The 24,506-nt window shown below is 40.1% G+C and overlaps 2 protein-coding genes across 4 annotated transcripts; one reads left to right on the plus strand and one right to left on the minus strand.

The window, feature by feature from the left end:
* Positions 1-4,946: 4,946 nt before the first annotated feature.
* Positions 4,947-10,395, minus strand: LOC135713893 (uncharacterized protein DDB_G0290685). Of its 2 annotated transcripts, XM_065237104.1 has the most exons (5): positions 10,012-10,395; positions 9,615-9,943; positions 9,281-9,541; positions 8,179-9,061; positions 4,947-6,480 (listed from the first exon to the last, which is right to left on the minus strand). In XM_065237104.1, the coding sequence occupies exons 1-5, from the start codon at positions 10,199-10,201 to the stop codon at positions 6,425-6,427; spliced, it is 1,719 nt and encodes a 572-aa protein (XP_065093176.1). In that variant the 5' UTR covers positions 10,202-10,395; the 3' UTR covers positions 4,947-6,424. The 2 variants fall into 2 exon arrangements, with proteins under 2 accessions (XP_065093176.1, XP_065093174.1); XM_065237102.1 differs by having other exon boundaries at positions 8,179-9,541.
* A 9,694-nt stretch (positions 10,396-20,089) lies between these two features.
* Positions 20,090-21,961, plus strand: aurA (aurora A). 2 transcript variants are annotated; one of them, XM_065237129.1, is made up of 4 exons: positions 20,116-20,158; positions 20,220-20,480; positions 20,549-20,938; positions 21,108-21,961. In XM_065237129.1, the coding sequence occupies exons 2-4, from the start codon at positions 20,268-20,270 to the stop codon at positions 21,765-21,767; spliced, it is 1,263 nt and encodes a 420-aa protein (XP_065093201.1). In that variant the 5' UTR covers positions 20,116-20,158; positions 20,220-20,267; the 3' UTR covers positions 21,768-21,961. The 2 variants fall into 2 exon arrangements, with proteins under 2 accessions (XP_065093200.1, XP_065093201.1); XM_065237128.1 differs by having other exon boundaries at positions 20,090-20,480.
* Positions 21,962-24,506: the final 2,545 nt, after the last annotated feature.

Here is a 24,506-nt window from a genome sequence, read left to right on the forward strand (position 1 = left end):
TCAAATGTTGGGAGGCTAATCAGGACCCAATTTGGAACCGGTTTAGCACTGTGGAGCGAAAATTTCAAATTTTGCATCAGTCTATTGGGCATGTATCATATCTCAAAACTTTGGCATTCTGGGAAATACCTGTTCACTGCAAAGTTGTTCAGATGGCCAAGGTCACTGCAGAGTTGTCCAAAAAATATATAAAAACTTTCACGGATTTTTCATACGTTGTCGTAAGCGGGATTGACAACTTTTATGGATAATCCGGATCATCTGGACTACCTGTTTGTGGTCTCCAGGGTGTATAATTTGGCCTTAATGCCTAAATCAGCCAGAAAACACATCAACAAGTGCTTGCGCAAAAAAATACGGAGCTCTAGGACCAGTTTCATGAATTGACCACTTTTACGGATGTTCGGGATCTCAAAGAAGATCAATGTGCTGCATATTTTGGCCACAAATGAATGCACAAAAAATCATTTAGCTATAGGCCAGTTTAATTAATTTACCTCTTTTACGGATGTTCCGGTTCGTACAGAGGACGATTCTGTGTCCCACTGGAAGACACATTGTACCAAAATGAGAACAATAATTATTAACAACTTCCCCGAAGACACTAGGAAGTTATCTCTACATATAACTTAAAAATCAGAGTTTATCAGAGTTTTATTGACTGTATATAAGTTTAGTTCCATTTATTTCATTTTTTTTCGTGTTCATAATAAATATAACTAACTAACTTACCCGCGTTCCATTTCTTCGATTAGGGGGAGGAGGGGCATAGTGAACAGGTGGGGCATAGTGAGCATCCCGCAGTTTGCCTCTGGATCTCCAGCTGCATGAAACAAATCAACAGGTAGTATGTTTAATATTATTATGATATTGATCCTACCACCAACCAATTTGTTCCGAACGGCCGGAAGTCCAAGCTGGTGTACGGGATGCTCACTATGCACCACCTGTTCACTATGCCCCTCTTACCCCTATTTCTTCCCTTATTCGCTAGTAAGGTACCGCAGGACGAAGGAATGTTTCTTATGTACCTAGCTGCGCTTTGCTACTGCCAGAGTTATGTATCATCCACTGCTTTGTATTTATCTGTGCGGTAGATACAAAGAGAAGATATGTGCAGTTCAAAGTTGTATACAATCATTGAACGCGTCATTCGGAGAACTGTTGTGATCGTTTTTTTTTTGTATTCAATCATCGTTCTTCGTTTCGTTCATTCTTTTGGTGCTACACAACTGAATACTCTTATTCGGCAAAGGTGTCTGACACTTCACTCATTTGTGAATATCTATTCATGAACAGTTACGAACCTGACACACGGTAGTTCAATGGCATGTTGACAGATTTCCAAACACTGCGCAATCACTATTGTCTAAACGCTCACTTGTTCCGTGTGGGGTTGGGAGACAGCAATCTCTGTGAATGTGGACAAGGTTACCAGCAGGGTGCCTTCCATTCATTTTGACTAGAAAAATGTTTTAAGAAATTATGGAATAATAAGATATTATGAAATTATTTTGATTGTGTAAACAACAAGAAGAGATAGTTAAGTTTGTGTTTGACACATAATATCTGCCAATTTTGCTACATGAGAGTCGCAATAAGCCATTTTGTAATTTATCTCACCCACTCTTCGCTCTTCACTCTTCGCGAAGAGGCGATCAGAAAAACGCTCATAGTGACTCTGTCAAAGCTAAATTTGCAGATTTGATGTATCAAACACAAACTTTACAATGTTTTCTTATTATTTACACATACAAAATATCATCAAAATATCTTATTATTCCATAATTTCATAAAACATTTTTTTAGTCAAAATGAACGGAAGGCACCCTGGTTACCAGGACGCTGATCACATCCTTTGGTCTTGTGCGGAGTATCGTGGAGTCAGATCACATTTTTATGATTCCCTTCGGGCTCGAGGTAGACAACCTAATGTTCCAGTTCGGGATATTTTGGCTAGACGCGATCTGGAGTTTATGAAACTCATATATGTTTACTTTAAGGATATTAACCTTAGATTGTAAGTTTGATTAACCTTGTGTTTAGTTTGTATTTTGTACGTGTGGGTTTTTTTTCAATGTTTGTTTTCAAGATGAATAGAAATAATTTCATGCTTTAGGATTAATTAAATAGTTGTATCGTAAACCACATTTCAAACCTCCTTCTTCCCTTTTCCCATCCAAAATATTGTAAATCTCCACTAACCTCGAGACAACCGCGAGTACTCGGCCCAGTTCCTTTAACTTTAAATTTAAGACAGTAATAATGTATAACGCAAAGGATAACTCGGCTCTGTAAAGTTTATTCGATTGAGCCTGTACAAATAAAGTAATTATAAAAAAAAAAAACTTGCATCACAAGTTTGGTTACAAGATTACAACTCTGGAGAGCATTTTGTGTGGTCGTTGGGGGCTTGTGGTTCTGAATATGGCGATGAGTGTGCAAAATGTTACGCAATTTCATCCTCCATATTCGCACTTGCCCGAAGGTCGGAGGCGAATGCCACTTCGACTTGTTTCGTCTACTAACGACTCTGATAACAGTGTTGGGGAAGCATGTTTCATCTAGAAACGATTCTCTGATGACTGTGTTGAGGAAACAGCATATGTATCTACGTAATTGGTGAATTTGTTAGTTATTTCGACGCTTTTGGACAATGCTTGACATTTACCAAATTTTCAATAGTTTCTTGTCAACAATCAAATGCTTTCGATGCCTAGAAATATTTCTGATTGATTGGTGATAAAATTATTGAAATTGGCCCAGGGCACCAAAATCTTACATAATTTCGTTACATGTTCCATTTTCGGTTTTCACAAAGTGTACCCCCATATAGAAATCACAGACGTAGTCCTACGTCAAAAACGCAAACTTTAATGGTGTTGAGTACTTGGTACTGATAAAGTCTGCAAGTAGTAGACGAAATACGCGTAGCTGTCAAAAGATAAGCAATTATAACGGAATTAAAAGTAAATAAATCAACACACTCGAAAAGCTCTTCGCAAACAAGACAACTCTTTTTTGGTTCGATTTGGAGTTCTAAGCAATTCTGCAACATTTGAGGACGATTGGTTGTAACCAGGCTTGCTTCCACTCACTTGCTATAAAAAATTATTTTCGGAATTTTGGAATCATTAGATGTTATAATGTTATAATGATATCTGCGAGTCATAACATCGCTGACCTCTGAAAGCTAAATTAACAGCTTTTATGTATCAAACACATACTTTCCGACCTCTTCTTGTAACTTACAAGTATTAATTAATTATTATTATCTAATGATTTCATAATTCCGAAAAACATTTTTTATAGCAAGTGAGTAGAACCAACCCTGCCTGGAATCAATCTGAGATCAATCTAGCCTGACTCTGAAGCAGACAGCGTATCTGATTGGCCATGATCAAGTCTTAGCGGCAACGAAATGTTCATGAGTTAAATTTTGAATGAAATGCTTCAATGATTCCATAAGTCATAGAATCATTTTTATAGGGAAGCGAGTGATAGCAAGCCTAATTCCAGGTTTTAAAATCGAAATAAATATAATTTCGGTGGATGTAACAGTTATGGCTATTTGTTCCTATTAACTTAACTTAACCATAGGTCATTATAGGAACACACCATAATAGGAACGTATAGCCATAACTGGCACACCCACACAACCGCACATACACGTTTGACGTGAAAATGTTAGTACTTTCATCATCAGCTTCAGTTAACTTGACATGATATCACAGACAAACAGACGTAACACTTTGAAAAAGTTTTTCTTGAAAACATAGTATCTCAAAACATAGGACCTCAGTAACGACATCTTTTGGGCTTCTCGCGGAAAACAAGCTTGCTCGCTAACTCGCAAACAATATTGCATGAAAGTTCTATAGAATGTATAGAAATGTCAAAGTGATCCGATACCAGCGCTGAGGCGAGTAGTTCGCGGAACTGATAATATTCAAATCAATGCTTGAACGAAGATACACAATGAAGTGTTACGTCTGTTTGTATGTGATGATATGTTCACCAATTTATGTACATGGAGAAAAAATACTACCCAAAATTTTAGTTCTTTTTACTTAATATTGACTTCAGCCTCTCACTTCCACTCGTTATTGTTGTCAAAAAAGGAACGAGAGATTCAACCCAACGATATAGTTCAGCCCAATAAGTTACTTTTGAGTAAATTGCATATTCTCAAATTTACGTTATTTTGGATAGAATATACTTAAGAGTAGGTAATTTTTTTGCTGGTGTTAAATGGAAACTACTATATGCAATTTACTCAAATTTGGGTTATTGGGCTGAACCCCGGAATTGAGGGAAAATTACTTAATTTTGGGTAGTTTTTCATCTCCGTGTAAAATAGTCGATTTATTTGTTTCTGCAAATGTCTCTAGTATAAGAATTTAATTCGTTTGTCTTCCCCCCGTCTCGATGTGTCTCATCGTCGTGCACTGGTCACCATAGCCAGTCGAACTCCAGTCAAACTCCAGACGAATTTAGAACCGCACTACCGTTCATACTGGCGACATCGCTCTGATGAGACAACGATACCCTACCCCCAAGCTCTTTCCCTTATCCTATCCTTCGAAAATGTTCCCCTCTAACATTGGGTAAGCCACGAGTATTCGGCCCAACTCCTACTAGACATAGAATTAAGTGAATTTTGTTACAAACACTGAATTGTAGGCTCCGTAAAGCTAAGGCGATTAAGCCTTCAAAATAAACAAACAAAATGATGTTTCACGTACATAGCACAGGCATGCTTTGGAGAATAGGATATATACTTTCTTCAGCAATAGGGTTGTAAATCTTTCCAATCTGTTTAAAAGAGTCGTCCTTGCAGGGGAATTCTTAGAAGGATGTTTTTTAATGGGACTTCCGACATAGATTAGGCATATAAATCAGAGGATTTCTCAATATCTTCGCTCAAAAAATCAATGCAGAAGCAATAGGATAATAAAAATAAACGTATTTATTGTGAATGTAGAAAAACCTAACATTGATTTTGAGTTTTCGTTGATGTTTCTATATAGTTCATATCCGGGTATGTATATAATGGAAACTAGAACGGTTCAGTTTTGTCTCCAATTTGCGTTAGCATTCCAATAACGTTCTTTCTATTAGTTGGTGTACTGATGCTGCAATCGGATTGATTTAAATGCAATATCAAAAATAATCCGACACGAATCGAACTGCCTACTTTCTGGTGGATTTTAGTTATGTTCATTAGATGAGATTTCATGTTGAATAATGTGATTTAAATATTATTCTCTTCTGCTTGGTCACATACTCTATTGCTGATGAAAAGGGACTTATGTTTGTTGTGCTCTTTGCCACATTGATATCGACAGACTAAAATCGAATGTATTGAACTTTTTCTGCCAGAATAGATACAGCCTTAAACCAATTGTTTCTTCGAGGGGAATATACCCAGCAGGTAAACAAAGAACCTTTAAAATTATGTTTAGTTTAAATATATGGCAAACAGGGAGCTTGAAGGTAAAGTCAACTTGTAGCTATGATTCGATTGCTCACTCAAAATCTTAACTTAAGTAGTAATAGTGTAAGGAAATCGAACCTAAATAATCTTAAAATCACCTTTGAGCATATTACTTTCAATAAATAGAGATCTATAAGGACGAATATCTTTCCACGTGAAAGTTTTTATAAGACAAAAATGTTTGGATGACACAGAGAAACGAAAAGGTTGCGTATTTTGGAAGATGATAGTTTACGATCTAAATGTAAATTAATGGCAAGATTGATAGAAGCCACAAATGACAACTATCATTACAGAGCAAATCTGCCATGACCACGGTCATTTCTGGATTCTATCAACCTTGTTCTTAACCCTTTGAACCCGCTGTATAACATCATTACATTACAGGAAGCTACTCGCCACAGCAACAGCACAAACAGTTAGGGTTCAAAGGGTTAAGTGACCATACAAATAAAATGTATTGTTGTTGTTGAACATTTGCTATGATATAACAAGTACGGACTAACGGAGGAAGTTACGTTTTAATAGTTACCACGAAAACCTCATCGATTTGACAGTTTATACACCTAAATTCTATGAATGTACGGAAAACAGTGCAGTGATTGCCTTATAATAGTTAGGTTATGTCATTTCTCTCTGAGTCTACATGTACATTGAGTTGCTTGCGGGACATGCTTCAACTTCAAACGCTCCGACTGCGGTTATCAGTCATTCAAACACATGTATGCGGATCAATCGGGAAATGATACAAGCTCTTCCAATGAGACCGATGAGACAGTCCGCCTCCATGATGGCCCTTTCAACGATACGATGCTTATTCCGATAGCTACTTGTAGTAAACACATTATTGTGACAAAAAATAGATTCACTTTCTCGCTAAAATTTATCTATAGAAATACAACACTAAAGTTGTTCAACAAACGCTGTTCAGTTACGCTCTGCATGTCCTTGCTTCAACGCTGCTGGATCGTCATACTCGCCATCTGTATGGTGAAAATTAAATGGTTTGTTGGAACGTTATTTATTATTTGATTTTCAATGCTTTTGCTAATTTAGTCAAATTTAATTTTATTTAAATAGCCCTACCAAAACAACATGACCGCCGGTAGACAGCGTGGCAGCAATACTGGTGTTTTTAAAGTTTATACGATTGTAGTTATGGAAGAATTTGTGCATCGTTGAACTCTAGCGTGGTAAAAAGACAGTAGCTGCAAATACAGCATTTCATGGATTACGCAACCTGCTGAATTATATCGTAACATGCAGGCAAACACAAAAATTGCTTTGTGTATAAGACAATGTGACTTTTGGAAGCCCTTCATGGTCATGAAACGCCATGAAATAGCGAACGAATATAAACTAAGAGCGACGATACTAGGGTCAGGTGGAGCTAGAGATTACTATTAATTATTAATCGAAGCATGTAATGTCGGCCAAAATGCCCCTAATTTGGGCCCATACATAAATTCAGCAATCGACTAAATTTTCAATAGCGACCAAAAAGATCCATTAGTACACTAAACAATTCCACACATTTTTATTGACGAATTTTCATGTGAAATTCCACATGATTTTGTTCCATATGAGTCAAATGAATAGTATGTGGGGTTACACATGGCTTTTATGTGTTCACATATTAAGTATGTGTTCGACACATAGATATCATTTGTTTATCACATTGCAAAAAATCGTGTGTGGGACACATAAAGACAATCTTTGAAATTTTATCAGTGTACCGTCCCAATGACGCGTTCATCTAGATAAAATTGATAAATAGCAAATTTTTAGCGATGGGTCCAATATTAGATCCATAGGCCAACATTAGAGCCATTTCCTTTATATATTTTCTTTACTAACCTTCTTAAAAGTGAACCTCACACGGGGTTAGAGGCCACCCCAACATTTATGAATAAAATTATACAAAAATGTCAAAGAAATTGCTTCATTGTTTATTTTAGTCTTCGTTAAGCTTCCAAATTTGGAAAAACCAGTTACGTAAAATATCATCATCATCAACAATAGTTTTCATTTGAGTTCATTAGTTCTTTTTTTTCTGTATTTAACGTCGGTCTCTGTTCCGCAATCTAGTGCCAATCACCGACGGACATCGATTGCCATCCATTGACGGCAATCGAATGTGCAGGAAGGCAGCTTCCACAAACCTGTGTTAGAGGGTGTTAGAAAGCAGTCACGCCTACCACTACACCACCGGCGCCGGCTGATTTCATTGGTAAACATGGTTTATTTGTTATGTATTGAATAATAATGCAAAATTCAATAGTTACATTGGGTAAACAATAACAGCTGTTACTAGCATGATTATGCAAAGGCTATGTTTATGAACAAGCATTAATCGATTTCGCTCCCTTCAAGACGCATGGCCCTTTTGCCCCATAGGAGTTGACATCTTGCCCCATTGCAGTTTCAAAATAAGATTTGAGACAACATTTTGAAAAAATCAGCTACAACTTTTGCTGATTTATGAAGCTAATGTTATGATTTGCAATAAGGTGTACAAACTTTTATAAATATCCACCATTTGGCATAAATAGAATGACAATTGTTACGGAGGCACTCTTACCCCCACTAGACCCTATTTAGCAGACTTTGGCTTTTTGCAGTTGAAATCGTTGAAATCATAATATGTTCAGTTGCACAACAAACTCAATTTCAGTACTTACCGTCTCCTTCGTCTTCCGCTTCCTGCTGTCCGTCGAGATGCAAGTCCTCCTCCATCTCGTTGGGATAGTTATCGCCTTCTTTGCCATGGTCACGGACTATTTCGTTGATCAATTTCTCGCCGATGCCATTCTTCGCACCAGCTCCATTTCGACTCTCGCTCAGATGATGATGTGGCTCATTATAATCGCCATGCTGCAGCAGCTGCTGCTGTTGCTGGTGGGCATTCGCAAACATCAGTCTCTGCTCATACAAATTGGTATCTTCTTCGGCAGCATTCAAGTTTTCGCCATTTTGGTTGGTATCCTTTACATTCGGTTGCTGAAGTTGATTGTTATTTGCACCACCACCACCACCGCCCAGATTGAAATCGTTATCGTTTACTTCATGCGCTCCGTTTTCCAGCTCAACGTTGCCGTTCATAAAGTTAAGATCCTTGTCATTGCGTGGTCGTTTGTCACCATTAGTGTTGGCGTTTTGATGTGACGCCACATTTAGATAACGATTGTTTATAGCATTTTCGCTATTGTTTTCCTCGACCTTCATCAAATCTTCCATATTCTCAGGGAAGGGAACAATCCCAACGGGAAGGGTTTTTGACCGGAGTTTGCCAGCTGGCTTTTTCACTAAACCGTTATTAGGCGTCGTGGTGCTGGTAGTAGAGGACGAGGAGGATTTAGCACTATCTGCGGATATCACAGTTGGAACAGCTAGTATCGGAACCTGCAGATTGCTGTTTCTCTCCGATGTTTTCTTGTTCAGAGCAGCTGGAATTGATGTTGATGTTTTCATCAACTGAGGCTGCTGGAGGACGTTACTGGCCTGAGCGCCAGGCTTCTTGCCGTTTTCATCGGTCGAATCGAGTGGCAATGGCTTGGGAATCATCTGAAAATTTTCCACAGAATTAATTACTCCACCGTCAACGGCTACTGCAGCCGCTTTTGGTTTGATTCGGTCATTAGTTTCAAAAGGTTTAGCAATAACACCACGACCTTCTAGCTCTTGATCGTTAGCGGCAAACAAAGCAGCACCTCCACGCAAAGACCCGAGGTTGTTAGTACGATTGCTCAATACTACTGGAATTTTGTATAAATCTTGACTCACGGAAATCTGCTCGGCGAAATTTCTCAGCGGACCCGAATTTGGGATGCTCGGAGGAAGTTGCGCGAATACATCACTTGCTTTTACATGATGTGGCATCTTCTCCAGCGGGATCTTACAAAGTTCAATATATTGCGAATTTTCCTTTTCCATCTTTTCATTATGTTCCTTCAATTTATCTATGGTTTTTTCTTTGTATGTCAGCTTTTGCCTGTATGAACTTTCCAAATTTGCTTTCTCTATTTTTAGTTGACTAAGTTGAGACTGCAATGTATTGTAAAACAATTAAGTTACACCCGTTTTCTTACAATACCTCTATAATTCTGCTACGACATACCTTGAGATGTTCAACATCCGTTGCTGATTCCTTCTGATGGAGAGATACCTTTCCTTGCAGTTCGCTGACCTTAAGTTGCAGTGAGTTGATCTCCTCTAGTTGTTTCCTTTTCGATATGGAACATTCTTCCGTAAAATCTTTCAGCTGACTCTTCATCAAATTGTACTGCTGCTGAAGGGCTGCGTACCGCATGTTGGCCTCCATCGTTGCCTTATTGCGTTGTTCCTTCTCGTCCTGAGTCTTCTGCTGATGCTCCAGTCGACTTTGCTCATTAATCATACGCTCAGAAGCCAGCGAGTTTTCCAACCGAAGCTTTTGATCCACAACAACTAGAAGACATACAATATTCAGTGGAAACCCATTTATGTTGTTGTATATAATATAATCTTGTATTTACCTTGCATTTTTGCTGAGATCGCTTCTTGCTGTTGTTCACATCGTAGACCCAGCTGACGTAATTCGTCCAGCTGCTGTTGAGAGCTGTGAAAAATGGCCACGAATCCAGCCATCAATATCAATATTCCGAGTCCGATGAAGCATCTACTGCGACTAGCCCGAGCGACTAGTCGCGGAGCGGTCATCTTCATTTGGCCGAAAAAATCCGTACCACAATCCAATTATTGACCCTTATTTTGCACCAGTTTAGATATCAGCAAGATTCACTGATCCACCGTTTGAATAGGAAAGCGTTGACCTTTTATCGTATTGCACACAGCATCGGGCTATTAAAATTACTTTCCAATCAAGCACCACCGTATTTTGTGATCCGTTTTCACTGCTCCCGTTTTATGTAGAAAACGTCAACAAAAGTTAGGGGTTTGTTTCTTTTTTCTCCTTCGGGTTTGTTTGTGTGCGAGGAGATCAATGATTGGCTTACACAGGTAAAGCAATCGGTTAAGTTGTGTGAGTAAAACCCCTGTACGATACAAGCAATTAGTGACGTCACTACTTGCGTTTACGTTTATTTTTTAGTTTCTAATCAACAATAGAGATTGCTAAAGTATTATTGGATCAGTGATTTGTTTTCATCCGGAAAATTTTCCGCTATGAAGTTTTTTTTCCCGATGAAAACATTTTGCGTATACGTATACGTGACGTAATGTGCGTACGACAAACGTCAGCAATCTCTATATTTCACGATCTGTATCACCTCTCTCTGTACACATTGCGAAGAGATGACGTTTAATGTCACTGTTGGTTGAGGGGAAGGATTTTGAAGTTCATTCGGATATATTTTATGAACGTGTTCCATGTCTACGGTGTTGGAGTTCACCGATACTGATGTGCACGCTATTTTGAGGCTACTAATTTTTTAGCCGAAAATCACTCAGGCTGTGTTCCATTTGACGAATTTTCACTTAAATTTGACAGACAGAAAATTTTCAAATAAACCTGCTATTGTACTACACGAAACGAAAATCAATTATTTTATTCATTTGTTTCACTTATACATTTTTGCCAAAACATCAGCCTTATACATTCCATAAGACAAACCACATGGGTCCTACAAGAATGCATAAAAGGTATGTGTGATCGCTTATACATTTCATTTGACACATGATCTTCATTTACTTTTTGCAAGGCGTCTGCTTATTAGTTGACTTATACATTTTATGAATAATCAACAATAGAAATTTACCAAAAGGTATAAGGAGATTTCTATCCGTGTAGACTTTTTATGACAGACTAGGAATCAATTTTGACAAACATCTTCTCGAAAATCAGACGATCAATTGAGCACGGATACGAATTTTGTTCATTTAAATCAGATATATAAATGTTTATACTCTAACCATACACACACAAAATAAACGTTAATAGAATTAAAGAAACCGTTGGTAGAATTAAAAGTTTGCATTGGTTCTTTTTGGTAGAAAGTCAGAAACTTTCAAATGTAAAAGACATGAACAGTTAAAATAAAAATGCTGAATCCTTTGATTTTAAAAGTCACAACTTTTATGATTAAATTTTATAAATGTCAAATTAAAAGTTTCTATTTTTGAAATGAAATTGTAGAACTGTCAAATTAAGAGTAGGTTAGGTCAAAATAAATTTTATCTTATTTCAAAATGAGAGCGTAGTTAAGCAAACAAAATTTTATTTCTTTTTAAACATAAAGTTCATTGTTTTGATTTTTACGTATATATATTTTTTAAATGTAAAACTAACAAAAAAAATTAAAAATATTGAATTGTGGAATTGTCCGCCATCCTCGTCAGCATCTGTTGAGCCGTCCATGCAATCCACTCCCCCTGCTTCAATCTTAAACTGTGGTGCTACTGTTTCAACCATCTGGCTCAGAGTTCGGTGTGACCCAATCCGGAACGATGATCTTACTTTTGACTGATGCTGAAATTTCCGAAAAGAAAGCGATTCTATTATCGTAAAAAAATCTCTAGTCTGAACAAGGCATTATCGTAGATAAACTTACCATATTCATCCTGTGGTATCGCCGTATTTTATTTATATTTTCAGCCGGTCTAGCTCACGGATGATCCGGTGAATGCAGCAGGGATTTGTTTTGAAAACTGGTCGAATAGAAATTGATAAAGAAAGCTTTTCAATTCTCGTTTTGCGCGTTTTTATTTTTATTTACTCACGTTATTCAAAAACTAACCAGAAACGAGTAGAAACCTACCCCCGAAGAAGTTGTTTTGACAGTAAAACAATTTTTGATTTGCAAATCTGCACTTTTAAAACTACAAGTTAAAATCAAAACATCTACTTTTGGATTGAAAATAAGCTTGTTAGCTCAAGTAACAAATTTAGGGGTACTTTTAAATTGAAAGGTTAATATTTTTACAGATACAACTTTCGTTTTTTGTGTGTAGAGTTCGGGAGTGAGATTCAAGCGTATACTGAACATCACTGTTTTAAGGAAGCAGTGCCCAAGAAACAATTCAGAGTCACAAATAAGCATATATATATTGAATAAATGCTTTATAACAGTGTACAATGCTGAATAAAACGGGGCGCTGAAAAAAAAACCACATTGAGATCGATAGATGCCCCTTTATTCCGCTGTTTGCTCTGATTTGATTAATATACTTATTAAAAGCTATACAAACGATGACTGTTTCCCAATTCAACACCAGAAGTTTGATCGAATAACACACTGAATAAGTGCAATTTGCACATACATTGACGCTTTAATTCGACTGTTTTCAATTGATTTAATAACATACAAACGGTGTATTCATTCATTATTCCACAACACTGTTTCAGGCTAACAACAAAACGAAATTGGTAGCATGGTGGTTACCGTTTCCGCTTTCCAAGTAGAAGGTCGCGAGTTCAATCCCAACCTCAACCCTTTTTTATTTATTTTCTACGCCTAATTAATTTTAATCGTAATCATAGATCGTATCACTTACGACAACCAATTCATCGATCTATCTAAAAGAATAGCCCAGCAACCTTTCCATTGAAATTAGAGAGATGAAGAGGTAATATCGGTCTCATGTAAAACAACTGTGAATGAATTAATCATTCTCACATCTTCTTGAATTAGCTAAAGTTACGGCAGGGAGTGCTGAAAGGTATTCAGATTCAAGCTTTTATTGCTTATTTAGCTGCCTATATGATGTATTCTAGGATAGCTCAGATGGCAAGGCAAGCGGCTGGTGATCGGAAGGTCATGGTTCGAATTCCATATAAAACGACATGTGTGTGTTTTTTTTTTTTTTTTTTTTATAGTAAGGTTTAGGAAAGCTTCAAGAAGCCTGGCCTGTAGTGAAGGTGGCACGGTGTGGTATCCACTAGTTGCCTAGTGCAGCTCCACTAAAACCCATTCCTTACTCTCTCCTCTGCCTGGATCCCCCCGGGACCACTGTGAAGCGACTACACGACATGTGTGTTTTTTTTTTTTTTTTTTTTTTTTTTTTTTTTTTATAGTAAGGTTTAGGAAAGCTTCAAGAAGCCTGGCCTGTAGTGAAGGTGGCACGGTGTGGTATCCACTAGTTGCCTAGTGCAGCTCCACTAAAACCCATTCCTTACTCTCTCCTCTGCCTGGATCCCCCCGGGACCACTGTGAAGCGACTACTTCGGGGGGTGGCTGTGCTCATGCACTTGTCGTACTCTCAGCGCTAGCTGGCGTTGCTAGATCGCTGCTCTTCTCTCCATTTACGCTGCAGCTCTGACATAATCTGTGTGACTGCCCTGCTGACGGCATTCCAAGAGTCCTCCTCTCGACACATTTCATCGACGACATTCTCCACGTTAAGGACGGGCATCTCCGTTCGCACTGCCTCGAACCTTGGACAGTCAAAGACCACATGCTCCGGCGTTTCATCGACGTTGCCACACTCCGGACAGAGGGGTGACGCTGCGTGTCCGAACCGATGCAGGTATTTCCTGAAGCAGCCGTGGCCAGACAGGAACTGCGTTAGGTGGAAATTGACTTCTCCGTGTTTTCTGTTCACCCAGGTCGAAAGAATCGGTATTAGTCTATGTGTCCATCTACCGTTCTCCGTCGTGTTCCACTCCTGTTGCCACTTAGCCAATGACTCCACTCTCACAACTTTCCGTACTCTTCCGGCTTCTCTCTGCCTGTAGCACTCACTGTCCTCCGCCAGGGTGATGCCGATAGGGATCATACCGGCGATAACGCATACTGCTTCCGACGAGATGGTTCTGTACGCACTCACGACTCGCATGGCCATGAGCCGGAACGTACTGCTCAGTTTCCTTTGGTTCTGCTTCGTTTCCAGCGCTGGAACCCAGGCTGGACCTCCATATCTCAGTATCGATGATGACACGCTGGCCAGAAGACGCCTCTTGCTACTGCTGGGACCAGCGTTGTTCGGCATGATTCTAGCTATCGCGTTGATGGCCTTCGAAGCCTTCTCACAGGCATATTCGACGTGGCTGTTGAAGTTTAGCCGGTCATCGATCATCACTCCCAGGTATTTTAACACACGCTTCGAGGCTATGGTGTGCTCCCCGACGGTGATTTCCGCCCGCTGTACCGCTTTACAGTTACTGACCAATAACACTTCCGTTTTGTGGTGGGCTATTTGCAGCTTCGCTCCTTTCATCCAGTTACCAATCATGTCGATTGCCTCGGTTGACAACACTTCCACCTCTTCCAGCGTCTCGCCTGTTACCGTCAAGACGACGTCGTCCGCAAAGCCAACGATCTCAACTCCTTTGGGCAGTTTCAGCGTTAGCACGCCGTTGTACATCCCGTTCCAGAGCGTTGGACCAAGGATGGAGCCTTGTGGAACTCCCGCTGTGATCCTAATCGATCTCTGTCCCATGTCTGTCTCGTAGACCAGAAGCCGGTTCTGGAAATAACTCCTCAGGATCCTGCACAGGTAGTCAGGGACCCTCATTCTATGCAGTGCTTCGGCGATGGCCTCCCAGCTGGCGCTGTTGAACGCATTCTTGACGTCGATCGTTATGACGGCGCAATATCGATCTCCTCTCCGCTTCTGTTTGGACGCCTTTTCAGCTCTCTCGACCACTGTCCGAATTGCATCCACCGTCGATCTCCCTTTCCGGAATCCGAACTGCCTCTCCGACAATCCGTGCTCACTCTCCGTGTATTTTGTCAGCCTGTTTAGGATGATCCTCTCCAAGAGTTTTCCGAGTGTATCCAGCAGGCATATAGGCCTGTATGATGCTGGATCCCCCGGCGGTTTTCCTGGTTTCGGCAGCAACACTAGCTTCTGTATCTTCCACCTGTCAGGGAAGTGACCCTCGTTCAGGCATTTCTGCAGCACCATCCTGAACATGTCCGGGGATGACTGGATCGCCGCTTTCAACGCTACGTTGGGGATTCCATCCGGACCGGGAGCTTTCTTCACCTTCAATCCTTTCGCCACTACTACGAGCTCCTCGCTGGTGATTTCGACGTTATCTCCCTCTCTTTCTCCGTACGGTGTAGGTGGCCAGGTTGTTGGGTCGTGCTTCGGGAAAAGTCCTTCCACGATGACTTTCAGCTTCTCTGGGCACATTTCAGCGGGCATCGTTGGACCTCTGATCTTCGCCATCACGACTCGGTATGCGTCGCCCCAGGGGTTGGCATCAGCGTCTTGACACAGCTCCTTAAAACAGTTCGACTTGCTCTGCTTAATCACTCGTTTAAAAGCGGCCCTGGCCGCTCGAAACACTTCTCTTCGTTCCTCTCTGTCTGCTTCCGTTCTTGCTCTCTGAACACGTCTTCTGGCTCTGAGACAACTAGCGCGGAGAGTACTAAGTGCCTCGTTCCACCAGTAGACTGGACGCCGTCTGTTATTTGGCTCCAGTTTCCTCGGCATGGTCGTGTCACATGCTCTCACTAACGTTTCTGTCAGCTCGTCCGCATTTAGATCTACGGGACTCCCGTCCACACGAAGTGCCTCAACGAACAAATCCTTGTCGAAAGCTTTCGTCTTCCACTTTCGGTCACAAGTTCTCGTCCTCCGTACTGCCACAGTATTCCGTTGACCGATGCCATATCGTATCGCCTGATGGTCGCTATGGGTATATCCTTCGCACACTCTCCAATCCATGTTTGCAATCAGCGACGGACTGCAGAAAGTAACGTCGATAATGGATTCTCGGCCATCTCTGCGAAAAGTGCTGCTGGTGCCTTTATTGGCCAGCATAACTTCCAGTTTTGCCAGAGCTTCCAGCAGACTGTGCCCTCTTGCATTGGAACACCTGCTTCCCCACTCCACTGCCCAAGCATTGAAGTCTCCTCCGATGACTACCGGTCGTCGTCCGACCAGCTCTTCGGTAAGTCCATCAAGCATCTTGTAGAACTTCTCAATCGTCCATCTGGGGGGTGCGTAACAACTACACATGAAGATTCCGTTGATTTTGGCGATGACGAAGCCTTCGTATGAGCTCGCAACCACTTCTTGAATGGGGTATCTGCCCATAACTTGTATAGCTGCCATCCCAGCTCTATCCGCAACCCAGTTACCGTTATCGGGAGGGACTCGATACGGTTCCGCAATGATTGCAACGTCGCACTTTGTTTCTGTTGTCGACTGCCACAACAGTTGCTGAGCAAACACGACATGTGTGTGTATGTGTGTGTGTGTGTGTGTGTGTGTGTGTGTGTGTGTGTGTGTGTGTGTGTGTGTGTGTGTGTGTGTGTGTGTGCGCGCGTGTGTGTGTGTGTGTGTGTGTGTGTGTGTGTGTGTGTGTGTGTGTGTGTGTGTGTGTGTGTGTGTGTGTGTGTGTGTGTGTGTGTGTGTGTGTGTGCGTGTGTGTGTGTGTGCGTGTGTGTGTGCGTGTGTATGTATGTATGTAATAAATTTTCTAGTATCTGTTGTGTGGTGGGTGCGTGCTTCGACAGAAATAATGATGTGATGTGATGTCTAATAAACGCTGAATAATCAAAAAAATATCGCACTATGACTGTTACAACTCATATAAATCGAATAAAAAGCTTCTCGACATACCTTGTACCACAGACAAACAGACATAACACATTGAATATTTCTCACTGTAAAACATCGTCGCTAAAACATTACCGCCATCTGTTGAGTACACTGTGGTTGGGCACTACGCTGAACAGATGGCGGTAGCAACAATCAATACGAAACAAACGATTTTAAATTGGCTCACCACTTTAGTAGCCTATTGGTCCCAAGCAAACGATTAACGTACCCTATTATAGTTGAAATTCTATTACTACACTATGTTTGTTTTGATTCGCTATGAAAGTTTGACAGATAACATCAGGGGTGTGTGGATTCATGCAGAACATGCAGGGGTGAGTGAAATAGCTTGGGACTGCTTGGGACCGTTGTTCTGGTACTGAGTGAGAAAAAAATAATAATGATTTTCTTCGGGACCCAGTGGTCTTAGAATTACCTCTATGGTACTACCAACAATCAATACGAAACTAACGATTTTAAATTGGCTCACCACTTTAGTAGCCTATTGGTCCCAAGCAAACGATTAACGTACCCTATTCTAGTTGAAATTCTATTACTACACTATGTTTGTTTTGATTCGCTATGAAAGTTTGACAGATAACATCAGGGGTGTGTGGATTCATGCAGAACATGCAGGGGTGAGTGAAATAGCTTGGGACTGCTTGGGACCGTTGTTCTGGTACTGAGTGAGCCAAAAATAATAATGATTTTCTTCGGGACCCAGTGGTCTTAGAGTTACCTCTATGGTACTACCAACAATCAATACGAAACTAACGATTTTAAATTGGCTCACCACTTTAGTAGCCTATTGGTCCCTATTGGACGATTAACGTACCCTATTCTAGTTGAAATTCTATTACTACACTATGTTTGTTTTGATTCGCTATGAAAGTTTGACAGATAACATCAGGGGTGTGTGGATTCATGCAGAACATGCAGGGATGAGTGAAATAGCTTGGGACTGCTTGGGACCGTTGTTCTGGTACTGAGTGAGCCAAAAATAATAATGATTTTCTTCGGGACCCAGTAGTCTTAGAGTTACCTCTATGGTACTACCAACTACGATACTTTTAAATTGTCCGTTAAATGTTTGTTCGATGAACAACTTGTGAGTGTTATGTCTGTTTGTCTGTGCTTGTACTATTAAGCATGCAGTTGAATAAAATGACCAAGATGTCGTTTCTTCAATAGACGATTGTTTGTTGGGTTGTCCGTTGGGACTTGACCAAGCAGGAACGATTGGCGGTGACAAAGATGCAGCAGACGGTTGTTCTTTCGTTGGCCATTTTGTAAGATCTGAAGTTTTTGGTAGTGGCCGATGAGATCAAGAGCTGAATGGAGTGACACTGGAGCTGGTGTATAATGGTAATTACCCCCTTTACCGGATGGGTTTCTCGGAAGAATTCCCATCAGTTTATATTCGGTCACTTAGTATAGAGATTGCATCCGAATCATGTGATGGGGATAATGCAGATAAATGGGCATTATTGGTGATTTAACCTCGGATTTAACCTAATCGCGCACTGTAATTTGTTTTATCACGCATTCGAAAGTAATTTATGATAAGAAATAGAAAATCACGCCTAACATAAATTACTTTTAAAATAAACTTGAAATCATGTTTTAAATAAACATATTTTTTTTTATCTAGTTCGTTTATTTGGAAGGCTCAATCGCGTTAGCTTTACGGAGCCGATAATGCATTGTTCACTGTGTGTAACAAAATTCACTTAATTCTATGTCTAGTAGGAGTTGGGCCGATTACTCGCGGCTTACTCGAGGTTAGAAGGGTACATTTTCGAAGGATAGGATCAGGGGAGGAGCTTGGGGTAGGGTTTCGTTGTCTCATCAGAGCGTTGTCGCCAGTATGAACGGTAGTGCTGTTCTAGCTTCGTCCGGAGTTCGACCGGCTATGGTGGGTGATCAGTGGGCGAAGATGAGACTCATCGAGACGGGGGACAAGACAAACAAAAACTAATAAAGAGAGACAAAGACAAAAGGAATTAAATTCTTATACTAGACATTTGAAGAAAAACATAAACGGACTGCAAATAGCAGAGATCACGGGTTGCTAACACGTCTCTGATAGGAACATAGGGTTGTCTTCCTTGGGCCTCGAGGGTATTCAAAAGTCGCTCTCTGGCGGCGTCATTATCCGTACATTGCCAAACTGCGTGTTCGATGTCATCGTAACCGTTTCCACACCGACAGATGTTGCTGTCCACGAGGTTTATTCTATTGAGATGAGCATCTAGCGAGTAGTGGTTGGACATAAGTCTACTCATCACGCGAATGAAGTCACGACTTAAGCCCAAGCCTTTAAACCACGCTCTCGAAGAAACATTAGGAATAATTGAATGTAACCACCGTCCAAGATTTTCAGTGTCCCAATCGGTTTGCCAACTCAAAAAGGTACTCTGACGCACTAAATGGTAAAATTCATCATGTGAAATTTGCCTGTCATATAATTCGCCTTCCTGCGCGCCCACCTTTGCGAGAGAGTCCGCCTTCTCATTGCCTGGGATTGAGCAATGTGAGGGGACCCATACAAAGGTAATCATATATGATCTTTCGACCAGCACACACATCTGCTCCCTTACCTTTGAAAGGAAATAAGATGAGTGCCTACCTTGTTTCATCGACCGAATAAACATATTTATTTTTGTTTACAAAGCTGTTAAACCAAACAAAAATATTCGCGTTTATTTTCAACACGAATATTTTTAATATAAACGTATTATGATTTTTATTTTAAACATTGATGTCACATGACTTTGAACATAAAATACGTTTGAAATCAACCTAGTTTATTTTTGTGGCCAGAACAAACTGAGTTTGTTTACGTTTATATTTACCTCTAATATTTTTATTTCGATAATATTTTTTGCTGCGTGAGTGAGTCCGCAGTACCCCGAAAATAAACGGATTTTTAGAATTAAATTAAATTCAAACATGCTAGCTTCAGTTTTACGTGTATTCCACTAGTGATTGGTGGAGCACGTTCGCAGGAATGAATTTAGATCACTTTCGATTCTGCGAAAATTCATCACGAACGACGAGCACACAAATCTGTCAAACCGTTTAAAAACAGGAGCGCGAAGAACAAGAGACAGAAAAAGGTTCGTTGCACCTCCGGGCAGCTTTTGAAGAGCAGCGAGGAATGACTGTTGGGTATTTTATTCAATAATAATTTTGTGAGACTGTACGAATCACGATTCAAGATATTTTATAGTATTTCCGTATAGTGCCTTAAAGTTTGCGTCCGTGATCAGTTAGAATAATGTCGCATCTAAATAAAGAAAATCGAAAACAGTTCATACAATCCCAAGTCAACGGAAAATCACAGACTGGCTCCGGTGCAGCACCGATAGGAGGATCAGCCGGCAGTGCACCCGGTCGGGCATTGAAACCGATGACAGGTGGAGCGGTAGTTGAGTCAAAGCCTCAAAGTATATTCAAACTACCTACTCTCCCAGCGGCACCCGGTAGAAAGGTTGTGAATTTTCAATCTATATTAATAGTTCTATGCAAACATAATAAAATTACCATAAACCGTTGCAGGAAGAGCCTAAAACTTTCTCACGACCACATATTATTGTTACCCAGGCGAAAGAAGGACCACACTTCAAGGTTCCACAACTTCCTTCAGGTAAGCCGAAAGCTGATACACAGAAAGCGGCTGCCTCTCAACACGGTTCCTCGGCAACAAACGTACAGTCATATCAGCAGCAACAACCACAATCCGAAACAGGATCCACTACAAACACCGGCAGCAATGCACCTCCCAAGGAGAAAAAGAGTTGGACTCTGAGCAATTTCGATATAGGTCGACCGCTTGGTCGGGGAAAATTTGGCAATGTCTATCTGGCCAGAGAGAAGGAAACCAAATATGTGATCGCACTCAAGGTGCTCTTTAAGAAACAGGTTCACGCGCAAGGTATTGAACATCAGGTGAGGTTTCCGGTTTGTGTGATGTTTTATACTATGTTCAGAGTTACAGAGTTATAACATGTTATAATAATTATCGACAAGGAAAATGTTATCAAGCCTTATAATATAATATAACTCCCAGTCTGAATATAGCATTAAGATAAAAATTACAATCGTTCTACTTTTTCAGGTGCGTCGTGAAATTGAGATCCAGTCACACCTACGACACCCGAATATTCTTCGGATGTACGGTTACTTTCATGATGAAACTAGAATCTATCTAATCCTGGAGTTCGCCCCCGGTGGTACACTGTTCAGCAAGTTGCAGACTCAGCCAGGAAATAAATTTCCCGAACAGCAGTGTGCAATCTACGTTAATATGCTCGTTTCGGCCCTGATTTATCTTCACGAACGAAATGTAATCCATCGGGACATTAAACCGGAGAATCTACTGTTAGGACACGAAGGAGAACTAAAGATAGCAGACTTTGGATGGTCCGTACACGAACCAACTTCCACCCGAACTACTCTATGCGGAACGTTGGACTACCTTTCCCCGGAGATGGTTCAAGGTCATCCACACTCCAAGAACGTTGACCTATGGAGTCTTGGAGTGTTGGCGTACGAGCTGCTTGTCGGTCGAGCACCTTTCCATGCCACCGGTTATGACGAGACGTACAACAAAATAATGAAAGTGCGCTACGAAGTTCCCCCGGAGATGTCCCGTCCTGCTGCCCATTTGATTTCCCGGCTCCTGGTAAGACAACCGGAACACCGTATGCCGTTGGAACACGTGGCAGGACACCCCTGGATCAAATTACACGTTGGAACCGTTGGACCGCCACAGTAGAGAGGAGTTATGGACGTTATTTTTTTTAATTTTGATTGCCATTCGTAAGTCGACGTGTTCCATCCCGTTTGCTTTTATCTGCTACTTATGTTCAATTTTACGGAGAGAAATGACTTTCTAGTGCTTTAATGTAATTTTGAGCGGTAATTTATCATTATAATAAAATTGCAAAAGAATAACCTATTGAGAGACAAATAAAGTTTCTTAGTTCTTATTACTGGTCTTAATCATCGTCTTGGTTCACATAACCAATGTGCAAATAATGTTGGCCCAGACCACAGACCCAGACGGTTACTTCTTTGCATGCTAATGATGTGTGTAAACTAATGTATACATGTGAAAGAACTATACAACAAGAACAAGCTTCAAAGTTGTTGTCTTCATCTGTATCCTTACTGCAGGTAGGGCATCTTGATGAATATTGCGTCGTGCACGTTTTAAAAGTTGCATCGATCCTGATTTCGCTTTCATATATATAACAGTCATTTAAAAATCACGAAACAGTCAATCCATCGTGTTAACACTCCGAACAAGATGGTTCCGGTAACATGTGTAATGGCAAATTGACAATGTTTGAAAAATCATTGCTTAGCAATTTATTAATAGATTTTAAATCTATTGATACCGAATAAATCTTTAAAGTAGGGGCATAGTGAGCATCCCGTGCAACAGCTTGGACTTCGGAACATATTTATTGGTGGTAGGATCAATATAATGATATTGAACCTACTACCAGTTGATTTGTTGATTTGATTTGAATTGATTTGAATTTTAATAGTAATGGTTATGGTAGTCAGTAAGGTCCATGCATGCTTTTGTATTATCGTTCAACTTTACGTGGAATATATCGCGAGGTTATCATTAATTTACAGGCAACATATTCGCGATATAATCCACATACAGTTGATCGATAATACAAAACCATGCAAGGCCGGCTTTATTTCCCTTCCGGAAGACGTGACCAGAGATTGTTATGCCTCAGAAAAATCCCACCGACCTCGGCTGGGATTGAATCCAGACCCATCGGGGTGTTAGAAAGCAGTCACGCTTACCACTACATTACCGGCGCCGGCATTTATGTGTCCCACACATGATTTTTTGCAATGTGATCAATGATATCTATTTGTCGGACACCTAATTAATATGTGTACACATAAAAGCCATGTGTAACCACATATACTATTCATTTGACTCATAAATTTCATGAGTGCTTCTGGGTGGATTCTATTTATGTGTGGTCACATGAAAATCATGTGGAATTTCACATGGAAATAAGTCACTAAAAATGTGTGGAATTTTATTAGTGTGGGAGACAAAAACAATTATAGAACCTGAAAAATGTTCAAAAGAGTGCTTGGTATAACTTATAAACAACGCAATGTACTAAATAAAGCGAAGAAATGTTTTTCATCTAAAATTACTTAAATATTGTCAGTAATTAATGCAATACTTGTAATTCAGTAAGCTGTGGGAACAATAATTTATTTACTTTGCTTGTTTTGTACACGGAGATGAAAAACTACCCAAAATAAAGTACTTTTCCCTCAATTTCCGGGTTCAGCCCAATAACCCAAATTTAAGTATATTCTACCCAAAATTAAGTTTAATTCACATAAATTTGAGAATTTACAATTTACTCAAAAGTAACTTATTGGGCTGAACACAGCAAAAAAAAAATGTAATATCGATCAACGTAATTAAAGCTGATGTATGAAATAATGATGTAATAGCAAAACGCAGATATAATATTACATCAATGAATATAGTTTTGTTCGCAAAATCGATGTACATCGTACAATGTGATATTACACAACCGATGGATTGACCTGGTTGCAGCAGTTTCGATGTAATATTCAACAACTTTTTTTTGCTGTGTTTATCGTTGGGTTCAATCTCTCGTTCCATTCTTGACAACAATAAAGAGCGCAAGTGAGAGGCTGAATTCAATATTAAGTAAAAATAATTTAAATTTTGGGTAGTATTTTTTTCTCCATGTTGGGTCGCTGATTAGCAGCCTTCTAAAGCCCTACAGTAAAAGTATGGACGTCTGTCAAAAGTTTTTCCAATTAATCATTTTGTTCGACCATTTTCCACAGAGATGGCGCTGTTCCGCTGGTAGGAAGTGATAAAAATCCCCATATAGAAATTGAGAGAAGTGCGAATAATTCGCTTCCGGTGCATATTCAGGTCAAAAAAAGTGAACGACAACCTAAAGAAATTAGTCAGGGGCTTTGTCGTTCAGTTTTTTCCCGGAAATTAATGCTAAACAAGCTACAATTAAATAAAAATGATTTTTCCCCATACAGTTTTACCTGCTTTACTACCAGTCCCCAGAGAGCCAAAAAATTCAAATTAGAGAGAGAAAATTTGCTCTCACGACCTCAATCTCTCAACATGCCATGTATTTTGTTGACACTCGATTTGTGATTTCCCTTTCACAGATTACAAAATAGAGTACCTGACACTACAAAACATGTCTGGCACCTCTATATATGCATTTGCTTTAACATTTGAAGACCCTCCTTTTTTACATATTCTGCACAAAAGATACTTTATGCCCCGCCCCATACATAAAATTCGGCGGGAAATCCTGTGAGGGGTGAGCTATTTTGTGTGCAGAATGTGTAAAAAGGGAGGGATTTTGGATGTTAATCTAAATGCATATATAGAGGTATAAGACATGTTTTGCACTGCAGTGTCCTCTGTGAACAATTATAGGAAAACAGATTGTGTCTAGTT

This window comes from Ochlerotatus camptorhynchus, unplaced genomic scaffold (assembly GCF_037179485.1).
Source record: "Ochlerotatus camptorhynchus isolate MF236.1 unplaced genomic scaffold, CSIRO-AGI_Acam_v1.1 ptg000592l, whole genome shotgun sequence".
Taxonomy (NCBI): Eukaryota; Metazoa; Arthropoda; class Insecta; order Diptera; family Culicidae; genus Ochlerotatus; species Ochlerotatus camptorhynchus.